At 40.6% G+C, this 11,304-nt stretch overlaps 2 protein-coding genes across 3 annotated transcripts; one reads left to right on the forward strand and one right to left on the reverse strand.

Moving 5' to 3' along the window:
* Nucleotides 1–237: 237 nt before the first annotated feature.
* On the forward strand, nucleotides 238–7,570 carry ppp1r3c2a (protein phosphatase 1 regulatory subunit 3C2, duplicate a). 2 transcript variants are annotated; one of them, XM_088281920.1, is made up of 3 exons: nucleotides 238–326; nucleotides 6,224–6,346; nucleotides 6,438–7,570. In XM_088281920.1, the coding sequence occupies exons 2-3, from the start codon at nucleotides 6,333–6,335 to the stop codon at nucleotides 7,405–7,407; spliced, it is 984 nt and encodes a 327-aa protein (XP_088138046.1). In that variant the 5' UTR covers nucleotides 238–326; nucleotides 6,224–6,332; the 3' UTR covers nucleotides 7,408–7,570. The 2 variants fall into 2 exon arrangements, with proteins under 2 accessions (XP_088138046.1, XP_088138045.1); XM_088281919.1 differs by lacking the exon at nucleotides 238–326 and adding an exon at nucleotides 5,688–5,832.
* Nucleotides 7,571–9,734: 2,164 nt separating this feature from the next.
* Nucleotides 9,735–10,878, reverse strand: LOC148319397 (phospholipase A2-like). The gene is made up of 4 exons (XM_088281558.1): nucleotides 10,806–10,878; nucleotides 10,560–10,707; nucleotides 10,347–10,480; nucleotides 9,735–10,032 (listed from the first exon to the last, which is right to left on the reverse strand). The coding sequence occupies exons 1-4, from the start codon at nucleotides 10,852–10,854 to the stop codon at nucleotides 9,914–9,916; spliced, it is 450 nt and encodes a 149-aa protein (XP_088137684.1). The 5' UTR covers nucleotides 10,855–10,878; the 3' UTR covers nucleotides 9,735–9,913.
* Nucleotides 10,879–11,304: the final 426 nt, after the last annotated feature.

Below are 11,304 nucleotides of genomic sequence, written 5' to 3' on the forward strand. Positions count from 1 at the left end.
GAACAAAAAGGAGAAAAATGGACTTGTCATGACCCGTCTGTCACGTCATGTCTGTTTGTTTTTACAGCTGAGTGGGGCGTTTCCTCCAGCGCTCGTTCCCGTCGCACGTCACCTGGCTGGGAGAGACGCGCCCACCGGCCGCACACCTGACTCTCATTGTGCTCTCTAATTACGGGCTACTTAAGCCACCGACGCGGACCAGTCCAGCGTTGCTCATGCTCATGTTCTGTGTACTTATTCTCTCTTTTTGTGTGTTTATGACCAGCTATTCCTTGGCTCGCCCTTTGTTCTCGTTTCGCCATTGAATTCCTTCTTATCCTTTTGTGGTAAGCCATTTTCGTTTTTCGTTTTCCTTGCCTTTGCAAGCGCTTTCTGTTTAGTCGTTGTTCTTTTCCTGGTGTGAGTTTGTCCGCCAGCGTTTTTCGTTCTCGTCATCCTCGACGACTGTAATTGTATATGGACCCTAGCCATTGATATTCCTCAGTATATATATATATATTTAGATAAGTGATGACCTGACGGTGTTTAATAAATATCTTTGTAAACAAACATTTTTCTGTGTCAGCGTTTTAAGAGTCCACCCTCCGTCTTCCAGCCACGACTTGAAAACGACCGTGACAGGACTTTGCAAAAAATTCAAAGAGCAATTGATACCAGAGTCAGAGAAATGAAGATTGAGATTCTCCTTATTGTATTTATTCTTATTGCCAGTTTTGACTGTGTTGTGTCGATTCCTTTCATTTATATTTGCAGTCGAATATTAAAGCGCCTAAACGGCTCCAGGTATCAAATTTACCTTTCTTGAAACACACATCCTCTCTGGGAAAATGTAGCGTTTCATTATCAGAGTTCCCTTACGATCGGACTCTGGAGTGTTTTAATAAAGCAGAACTTCACTGGATCTTTTCGATACTCAGCCATGCAATACTGCAGGGATCATTTAAGGCATTATTTGGGAAAAGGAAGAAAAAAAAAAAAGGCTTTCCCAATTCCTCTGCCCCAAGGTCAACACACTGCAGCATGTGATTGCAAAATGAGTCACAATCAACAACAGCGATTTGTGTGCCTTTCGGTGCTTCATGAGATGTGAATCTATTATTTACCTGCAATCATTTGTATAAACCACACGGGAGCTTGCATGAATTCATGCGGTAAATACTGTACAGTCGGTGCCTTCATAAAACACGTGTGCATCGAACGACATCAGTGCACAAGGACCTTTTCCTTGCCTGTGTGAGATGTGCTCGTGGCTGAATGATTTCCCATTAACATAATGTTTTCTTGCTCAATCTACCGCACCTTTTCTAATGTTGCCGAGCCAGCCGAAGAGCACGCTGGTACATATGTCAAATAACGCATCTGCTTTGATTGACACTGATAGACATGAGGGGCACTGCAAACTATAAATATGAGAATAAACGTATTGTTGGATTCATTCATATAATGGATGATGAATGTGCTGGGGTACTTAATGAAGTGTCCAGTGAAGGAGATGACATCCATCAGTCCCAATTAGACTCGACTGGCTGTGAATTGGGGAAAAGATGTCGAAACTCAACAGGCCAGTCGTTGGGATTTTCTGCACCTTTTTTTGTTTTTGTGGCTCCATAATAATATAGGGAACGGAACATAGCCCGATACTATGATTGGTACTCTACTGCCATCAAGTGAGTAAGCCGTATAAAGCAAACATTTCACATGCACAGGGTCAGTTTATGTTGCAGTATTTGATGCATATGATCAGCATTCATTTCCTTGTGTTTGCCCGTCATTTTTTTTTTCCATGACTCATTCAGAGAGTGATTGCTGAAAGATGCAATATTGGTCACTTTCACCTGGATTCACATGACCGCTCCGTTTACTCTCCAGCTGTGCGAGCATACAAACCAGAGAGAAATCAAATGTTGTTCCCAGATGGTGAGTGAAATGGAAGTGTAATGTGAAGATTAGGACACATCTGCTTTGGTAATGGCACAGATTTCTCGCTGAAAGTTGACTGAAATGACCCACTTGAATTACACCGAAAAAAGATTCACCACTGAAATACGAACTATATAACCTATATGGACCGGTCCTTCTTAGATGTATAATGCTTGAATTGGAATGAGACTTGAATGAATACATTACATGATACTTTCCTCCAAGCATATCACAGCGACGCTACGCTATTATAACGAGAGCCACAGTGGAATATGTTGGGGTCAGAAAAGTTACTGATTCCAGAAGCGGGGTGAATCAATTATAAATTATACGACACATGCCGTGCATTATACATCACATGTACGGGTTAGTCCTTGCGGGATTTTGATGTCACGCAGCGCTCAGTTCCGTTTATATACTGCTGTCCAAGCAATAATATGCACAGAATATGTAAATATATAATGGGCAATGATGCCGCCAGGGATATGCGGCCCTCGTGGAAAAAAAAAAAAAACACTTAGAGACCAACCAGTTCAATGCAGCAAATTGAAAACCTTATTTTCAATCAAGCAACCCTTAAATGTTCACGTTCATGCAGTTATTCTGTTATAGCTTCCCTATATACGCAATGGATGCACAATCTAAAACGTTTCAGCTGCCCTTATAACAAAATAACACCAAGCTGTGATTGGGACTCTCGGCTAAATAATTTAATATAAGATATATGAGAGGGAAAATGACAAATAATAATTTGACATTTCTCACACCAAAATTCGCACATTATTGTCTTTCTAAAGCTGGTGATTGGTTGGCTTATGGAAGAAGGCTTATTGGTGATACTGAGGGCAATGCCCGTCACGTTCAGCGGTTAAGGAATCAGGAAGGTATTACTATATCCAACAAAGACTCCTGAAAAATTTGACCTATTGGACAGAGTTATTGATTGTGCTTTGTGAGAAAAGTGTGTCGGTTTCTAAAGCCTTGGACTTCTTGCTGCTTTTAACTCCACTTTATGCTTTTTTTTAAGTCTTCAAATAGGAGCCTGCAGGGTAAAATATGGCACATCTCCCGCTCCAAAAGTTATGTTGTGACGCCTGCAGCGTTCCAGATTTAGATGTTGCCAATATCTGCTTGTGGGATAGAACTTATTTACAGAAGTGTATTCTGTACATGCAAAGACGAGTATACGAAAAATACAAAACTACGAGCTATTGGCGTAAATGTGGCAGCGGCTGTCATATTTTAAAGATTAACTCTGAAGTCATCAGACACATGAAGGCTTAAATTTTAACAAAAGATGTTCATCAATTGAAAGGTTTTAAAGTGGCTTAGAAAATCTCCGGACTTAAACCTTATAGAGCATGCAATTTGCCAGCTACAGATGAGCCTAAATGGAGTTGCCCCAAAGAAAAACAAAAGGTAAATATCCTGGATTTGTTTGCATTGGCTACAGTAATATTTAAGATCTGTCACGTTCAGGAGGAATTCAAAACATGCCTCTTCACAAAACGATTTCAGTTCAGCAATACGATTTGGATTGAAGTCAAAACTCTTACAGGGCCATTCCAGAAGGAATATTATCTTCCACTGAAGTTCCGGGGAAATAGCTGGATCAACTTGGGAATGAAATTTTCCCTCTGTGGGAACAATTCGTCCAGGCCCTGAGGCTGCAAAGCAGCCCCAGAGCATGATGAAGCCTCCACCATAGTTTTCAGTTCAGTTGCGATGTGATTCTTTTTATTTTCCCCGTACTGTCCTTAACTCATTCACTACCAGCAGAGTTTAAAAAAAAAATGGATCTTTGACGTCTTTAGCCGTCAATGGTAGTAAATGAGTTAATATAATTCCTGGTATGGACTAGATTCCAAACTCCGGCGCAAAGCATATTTTCTTCCCAATTAACGTTTGGAGAAAAGATTATGTATTATGAAGCTCCAAGACGACCTATATGTCTTTCATAACGTGCAACACTGGGAGATAACCATACCGCTTCAAAAAATAAACATTAATTAAACTCTTAATCTTTTGAAATCTTATCATTGCACTGGACTCTCGCATTCAGAATAAGAACAACTCTGTGCTTTCATAACACTGGTAGTGAACATTTTTATCACATGGTAATGATTGCTTTTTCTGCAGACTATTGTTTTGTCTTTGTGCTATAAAGACAGATGAGATAATCATTTTCAATGAGGAAAGAATACAGTTGTTTTTTCATTGTTTTGGCAACAAAAAAGCAAGTATGCCAGCTGCCGCGGCAAAATATATCAATTGTTTGTTCACTCTGAGCAATGCATATTCATATGACTAGGATTTATGTAGTCCCTTGTTGGTGTTGCGTATATTAATTCCGAAAAAAATAATTAACAAGTTGTTAAATGAATAGCTGTGTCAGTCCCAATACTAATTGAAGATTATTTCATAAAGACATACTTTGTCTTGTATTCATGGATTTCAAATGAAGGTACAGGTTTATGAAGTGGCATTTAAGTCATCCAACCAGACTTAGCGGTGAGGGCCTGATGTCTCCACAGGAGGGCCCCGTTCCCCATCGCCTACTTCTGGACGACATGAGTGCATTGATGTGGGGGTGGAGGTGGGCTTGGAGGGGCTGCCGTAATGTAATAGGTCTTATAGCCTGCAATTCAGTGCTCTCCTCCTGTAAGCTTACATCAGCTTCTCTCATCCGCCTCTGAGTGGAAACCGAATCGTTTTGCAAGTGGAAATACAATTTGAGCCACTTTGAAGATTTCGTTCTAGAAATAGTTTGGGCTTTGCCCTTCATTTCCTTCAAGTCTGAGTTGTGGAGAGGGAAATTTCGTCTTGAAATTGTTCTTTGAGTTTCCTTTATTCGTCTTTATTGGAATGTAAAATGGCACTTTTATTTTTTTTTTGTGGCAAAATTTTTTAGCATTGCTTTTAAACACACATATGAAAGAGGCCATTATATTTGGCATATCTGAACAATGTTCTGTAATCAAAGAACGTCATTACCGCGAAATTTTGTTGTGCACGGAATGAATTTGCAAATAACATCAAAAGATGAATATGAAAACAACGAAAACTTAACACTTCATCAAAGTCTCGGTTTTGAGTGAGCCAAAGTAGAAAATAGGTATACCATAAATAAATCTATTTATTTCAATTGAGACTAAACATTGAAAACGCGGTGAAAACGCCATTCTGGTTTTCTTGGGTTCTACAAAGCATCCCGATTAGTCCGCCAATACCTGTATTGGCTTGCACGCCTCGTCCTAGACGCTACCCACAATGACGCATTACAGGAAGTGATCTAAACGGCTAGACAGACCGAGACAAGGACAGACTCAGGTGATTTATAAAGCCTGACAGATTACGCACACATTATTGAACACCTGCACGCCACAGTCAGTAACGACTCAGCATTAACTTCAGGTCGTGTTGTCGCCAACTGTTTATAGAGACAAGGTGCCGCTTGCTCGCATGAAGGCCCCACCTGTCCGTCAACAGCTCCATGTGATGACAGTGCGTGGTCAATAAATCGCAGCTTGACATGACTGTCAGCGTGGTAATTTGTGAGCAGCACCATTTCATTTATTTATTAATTTTTAATAAGGTAGATCTATTCAACAAATAAATATTGAAAAAAAATGTGTCATATTTGTAAAATTTTTACAAAATGTATTCAGTTTTTCAAAATGGTTTATGTAAGTGTGAAGTTATTTTGGGGGGGTAGAAGAAGAAAAACTCACTGCTTCCGATGCAGTTTAGGGGCAGGACAAGAATAAAGCTTCGTCATTGGTTGAACTCTGGCGTAATGCAAACCAGCTGCCACTGAAGGTTCAGCCTCATTTCTCTGCAAACGTCTCACATAAACTCAGGTGAGAGCAGAGTTTGGACTTTGTTTTCTTTTGGTGTTTACTGATGAAACACGTGAGTACACTTTTCAACTTTTTTTATTATTTGCTATTAAGATGCATTTTTTGGAAAAGCGCGTTCCCCTATTTCATATTCTGACTGTCGTGATATTCTTAAAGAAGTTGATTGTGTTTTTGTTGTACTTGTTTTTATTTATTTTTTATTTATTTATTTTTTTTAGTTATTAATTCTGTATCAATCCAAATTATGTTGATTAATTAATTCTTCTCAAATAAATAATATTTTGTAATGTCAAAAGTGGTGTCGTCCAGATCTGCTCCAAAACAAGCCGTTGACGGGAGTTCAAATCTAAACGTTCCCATGTTTGGACCCTTGTGGCCAAGTCAGTTAGGATAATGTTGAATCTTCATTTTCTTGATTTAGTAATTCCTGTTGTCTCATTTAGTCCACAGAGATGTGACACATTTTTTCAAAGTCTGCGTTTTCTTCTGTGACGTCTGCTGGTGGACGAGGGGCTAGAAATCCTGTGGCAGGGTGACGACTAAAGTTTGGAAATGAATTGCACACGGTAAGCGTTACTTCTGGACTGAACTGAAAGGAACATAAAAGCGCATTCTTTTGGAATCTGATATTGGGTGTGTTTTCCTTTTGACCGTCAGAGTGCTGCCGACATTTGCCAGTCACCCTCAGCCAACCGGGATGCCAGTTGATCTCGCCATGTGCTTAAGCCTGAGCCAGCGCCGGCGACTTTACCAACTTCTATCCACGAAACCTACCTTGCGTCATTATCCGCCCACCGCCAGTCCACAAAGAACCGTCTTTCACTCTTCCCATCAACACTCCTCTTCACCGAGTCGTTCTTCGCCCCCGGCACCCTCAGAACTTCAGAGCGGTTTCCTCAAGAAAGCCGGGGGCCTCGGCAAGAAGCGTGTGGTGTTTGCAGACGCCAAAGGACTGGCGCTCACCGCCGTGCATCTATTCATGCCCGATACCGCCTTCATTACTGAGACGCATCCGATCGAGTGCTGCCCAAACAAACGGCCCGACTCCAAAAAGCCGCAAAAACACAAATATCGTTTGGGCTTTCCTCAGCCAAGTCTAGACTCCAAAGCGTTCCTCGCACGCTTACGCGAGACAAATGTACAGGTGGAAAGCTGCAATGTTTCCGAATGCTCCCTGAGTGGGAAAGTGCACGTCTGCCACGGGAGCACTGACAAGACCGTCCACTTGAGGCTCACCTTTGACTCCTGGCAGCACCATGACGACATCCCGTGCGTGTTCTTGCAACAGCAGCGGTGTGGCGCTTTCGAGGTGGACGTTTTCACCTTCGATTTGAGTTTACCTCACAACATCAATCCAACTGAGGGGATCGAGTTCTGCGCGTCTTTCAGGCCTGGATGCGGCACGTCGATGCACTGGGACAACAACAGAGGAAAGAATTACAAGGTATACGTAGAAAAAGATGCCGGTCTTTCTTCCGTGTCCTCCAGTTTGCAGAACCAAGCAGATCTAAGCTTCTCCAAAGTGGCTTCGCGTGTTGAGTCTGAGTGGGACGGAGATCCCTTTGTTCAAATAAATAGAGCAGATGACAGTAGTCCAGTCAAAAGAGCGACAAAGACATATAAATAATGGAAATAAAGAATATGCTTTGTGAAATCTCCACCGTTGGGCGGATGTTGTAAAGTGCCGTAGCTCAGCTACCCTGCTTCAATGTGAATATTTAAACGTGTTGAATTGATAATGAAGCTCTTGTCACCAGTACAACTTTTCAACAATAAATCTGCTCAAGGGTTTCAAGTGTTGTTGTTTTTTTTTCTTTGAGTTGGGGACTTATTTTCTTCAAACTATTCCAGCTCTCATGTTGAAAGGGGAATAAATCAAGTAAAGCTCTAATTTAAACATTTTTCGTCTTATTTTGTACTCCTGGTAAAACAAAGATTATATGACAAGAAACCGTAAGGTGGCACGAGAAACCCTTAATTGTAAATCCATTTTAGGCAATAATAGGCCTGGAACAACTCAATGGCACCATTAAAAACCAATCCAAGAAAAGGGGAATAATACTGAATTTGCATGAGGTAAAGTTACTTCTGAATATCAGACTTCAAAATATTAACAAAACTGATGCTGATTTATTCATTTAAACCCAGAAATGTTCAACAGAGGAAACCCCTCAATTCCAACGTTTTTTTCGATTTTGACTGATTTTGTGAGGCCAGCAGAATATTGTTGCTATAAAAACACGGAGCTATGACGCAAAAAAAAAAAAAAAAAAAAGGGCTACGACATATAAATACATCTTGGGAGGCGGGGACTACATTTTTGAAAATGTATATGTATGTCTTATGGATTGAATGAGTTAAACCCGGGGGCTCACCCAGGAAAATGACGACTGAGAAAAGTACACGTAAGATTACGTACAGGACATGTGTCGATATGTAAATATCGTATTTTTAAAGAACCTTTTTGTCCATACATGTACCGGCCCGTTGTCTTCCAGCACATAACTGAAACACACGCAAGTCCACGCAAGGTTGATTGACTCAGTTCCCTCGTGTCTGTACCATGTGATGTGTCATGCATTCCTGACAGGAAAAGTCAGGTAACTGAAGGAAGCTCTGGGCAATGTGGCACACACGCTATGCATGGGTGAGCTTGTTCTCGCCACTCCCAAACTGCGACGAACTATTTGTTCGGAAAATTTGAGAATTGGAGACTCTATCTTTCATCATTTGCAATAATGCAGATAATTAGAGAACGACTATTTGTTTAATGTAACCGAGATACGGACGTACATATAGTAAACAATTTAGAATACAATTTAGCAGGCCTATTTTCCCACAAAATTAAAAAAAACCAAAAAAAAAACGGACTCTTCCCCCTTGAGCGTCTGTGTTTGTGTCTGTGTGCTGGAATTGGGGCCAGCAACCCACTTTTTTTTTTTCCTTCCCTGTGCAGGCCTGTTCCCAGATGCAAGAATGGAATCATTGTGAGACTGTCTCGCCTTCATTCTGCAGTCACCTGTCTCCTTCTTTGTCTTCCGAGTGTAAATAAATCCGGTTGCTGTTTTTCCACGTGAGCGTAACGCACGTGTGCTCGTTAAAAAATACAACCTGAAGCGTCACGTTTATTTATCAAGCTACGAAGAGTCAGGAAGGTGTTTTTCCGGCCAACATCCATTATACGGTCAACCGCAATAGCTCGTATCAACAAGTTTGATGCCATTACAGAAATTATTTTGTTTGATTTTGGATTTCACATCGTGAACCTGAAGAGGCTTGGACCTCAAATGGCTTTATTATGCTAGAAATGATAAATAAATAACAAACTCAACAAGAGACGTGATTTCATTCCATGTAGTTCAACATTAATATTTTGCTTTTAAAAATATGACCTTCCCCTCTTAAAATCGCCACTTTTTTCATTCGTAAATATCCATTGCCTTTCCCTTTCTTTGTATGCGACAGCAATTCTGAATTCATAAAGTCAGTTAATTTAATGTATGCTCGGTTTTGATTACGAGACATGAACTGGCATGTTTAATATTGCAATTTGTATTGAATAATAGTGCTTTTAATATTTTGCCCACAGCACATTATAATGATAATTCTAGCCTTCTTGTTGATATCATTCAGTATAATAAACATAAACATAATTCTCTGAAATGTAATATACTTTCCAATCATATCTGAAAAAAAGTGTTCGCTCCATTCAATTCAACTCAGAATGTACCTTTTGAAAATGCAAATAAAGCCAGTAGATAGATGAAATAAATACATTTTTTATTTTTTTGCAATTAAATCATTCAATCCTTCTTATGATACTGACATTTAAATCCTGTACATTCTTGCACAAAGAAAACGAAATGCGTTGAATGATTTACAGTTTAGACAATTTGGAGGATTGTTTTCATGATGTATGTGCAATTCTTAAATAAATACCAGCAATGTCATATATAATCATGTATGACACCGGTTTTAATGGAAACACGTTTGATTTGAGGCTTGAACAATACAGCACAACAATGATGCGTTTTCTGATAGTGTTCTACGCCTCCAAACATTCCAGTTGTGGAGCTACAGTTCCTGGGTGCGTCTGGTGGAGGAATGAGTTGGCTCAAGTTTGATGTGGGTATTCACTCGCACATGTGGCTGGGCAGGTGCTCGTGCTCAGGGTTCCATGGCGACCGGGCAAAACACTCTGCGGCCTTTCTGTCGCACTCGCAAATGAACATCTCACATTTGTTGTTTTCGTCTTGGAGGGAGAAAATAGATATTATTTTCCATGTTGGGGTTTTCATGATCTTTAAAAAAAAAAAAAAAAAAAAAAAAAGGAAATGAAGCTTCATGAAGTACTTGAGATATTTTTTTTTACTGCTCGTTGGTGCTCTTTGTTTAAGGATAAAAGCTCTTTCACTAGAAATTTTCTGAGTTTTCACTGCATCTTAAAACCAAGATTGCCAACAAGAGGAGTCAAAAATGATCACAACTGTTTCACGAAGCTTCATTTGTCCATCCCAACTAGAATCTGATTTAAAAGGAAATCTCCATTTATATTGCTGTACTCACTGCCACAAGTGACCTTCTTCTGCTCCTTATCACAGCTGTAGTGATACAACTCCGTGTAAGGGTTGTCAAAGATGGGCCAACAGTCGGGATGCTGCATAGCGTCACTATAGCACTGGTCGTGCACGTAGCAGCACCTGCCAAGATAACAGAACATGTGAGGCAGACACTATCAATTAGCGGTGGTCTGTATTTGAAACCGGAATAAGGTTGGACCTATCCAGCTCATCCACAGGTGTGCCCGAGCCACCCTTTCCACAAAAGCAGCCGTAGTCAACGTAGTCAAAGACGGGCCAGCTATTCGGCATCAAACAGAGGATCATTTTTCTGAACTGGTTAAGAGCCTTGTACTCCATGGATTGAACTGCGGGACATAATAAAACCCAACAAGCCTGGTCACGGTGTCCTCATTGATGTACAGGATTAAACGGCAAACCGCAGAGCGGTCTCGCAGCGACTTACCAACAGCGAGGCTTAAAGCCAAGAGAAGCAGAGTGTTGAGGGTGTTCATCCTGAGAACCTAAAGGTTAGTGGCACAGTTGAAATCACTCTCCCATCGGACCCTCTTTATATAGTCGGGGACCTTGGTATCTGCAACGTCAGCTGTTCATACTGTACAGGGTCGCACGCTTCACAATGCACAATGAGTTCAACATATGTATAGGAAGATGGTGACTCTCACACCATGCAAACTCACTGAACTTGTTTCAATGTGTTTCAAGAAATTTTCACGAGACGAAACCCCTCAATTCCAGCGTTTTTCCGGCTTTTGACTGATTTTGCAAGGCCATCAGAATATTGTGTTCTAATGCTATAAAAACACGGGAGCTATGACGCCCAAAAAAAATAAAAAATGTCTAAGACGTATAAATACGTCTTTGGGAGGCGGGACTGTATGTCTCATGGATTGAATGAGTTAATGTTCTGTTTCGGTTTGAGATGGTCAGTGGCGATGTTTGGA

This window comes from Idiotropiscis lumnitzeri, chromosome 18 (assembly GCF_059441095.1).
Source record: "Idiotropiscis lumnitzeri isolate Australia: NSW breed Sydney's pygmy pipehorse chromosome 18, RoL_Ilum_1.0, whole genome shotgun sequence".
Classification (NCBI taxonomy): Eukaryota; Metazoa; Chordata; class Actinopteri; order Syngnathiformes; family Syngnathidae; genus Idiotropiscis; species Idiotropiscis lumnitzeri.

Coding starts and splice junctions, on each gene's coding strand:
- LOC148319397 (XM_088281558.1), bottom strand. CDS start 10,854: ATGAACACCCTCAACACTCTGCTTCTCTTGGCTTTAAGCCTCGCTGTT. Junction 10,708..10,805: donor GGCTTTAAGCCTCGCTGTTG/GTAAGTCGCTGC, acceptor TATGTCCCGCAG/TTCAATCCATGGAGTACAAG. Junction 10,033..10,346: donor GAAGAAGGTCACTTGTGGCA/GTGAGTACAGCA, acceptor TCTCCCTCCAAG/ACGAAAACAACAAATGTGAG.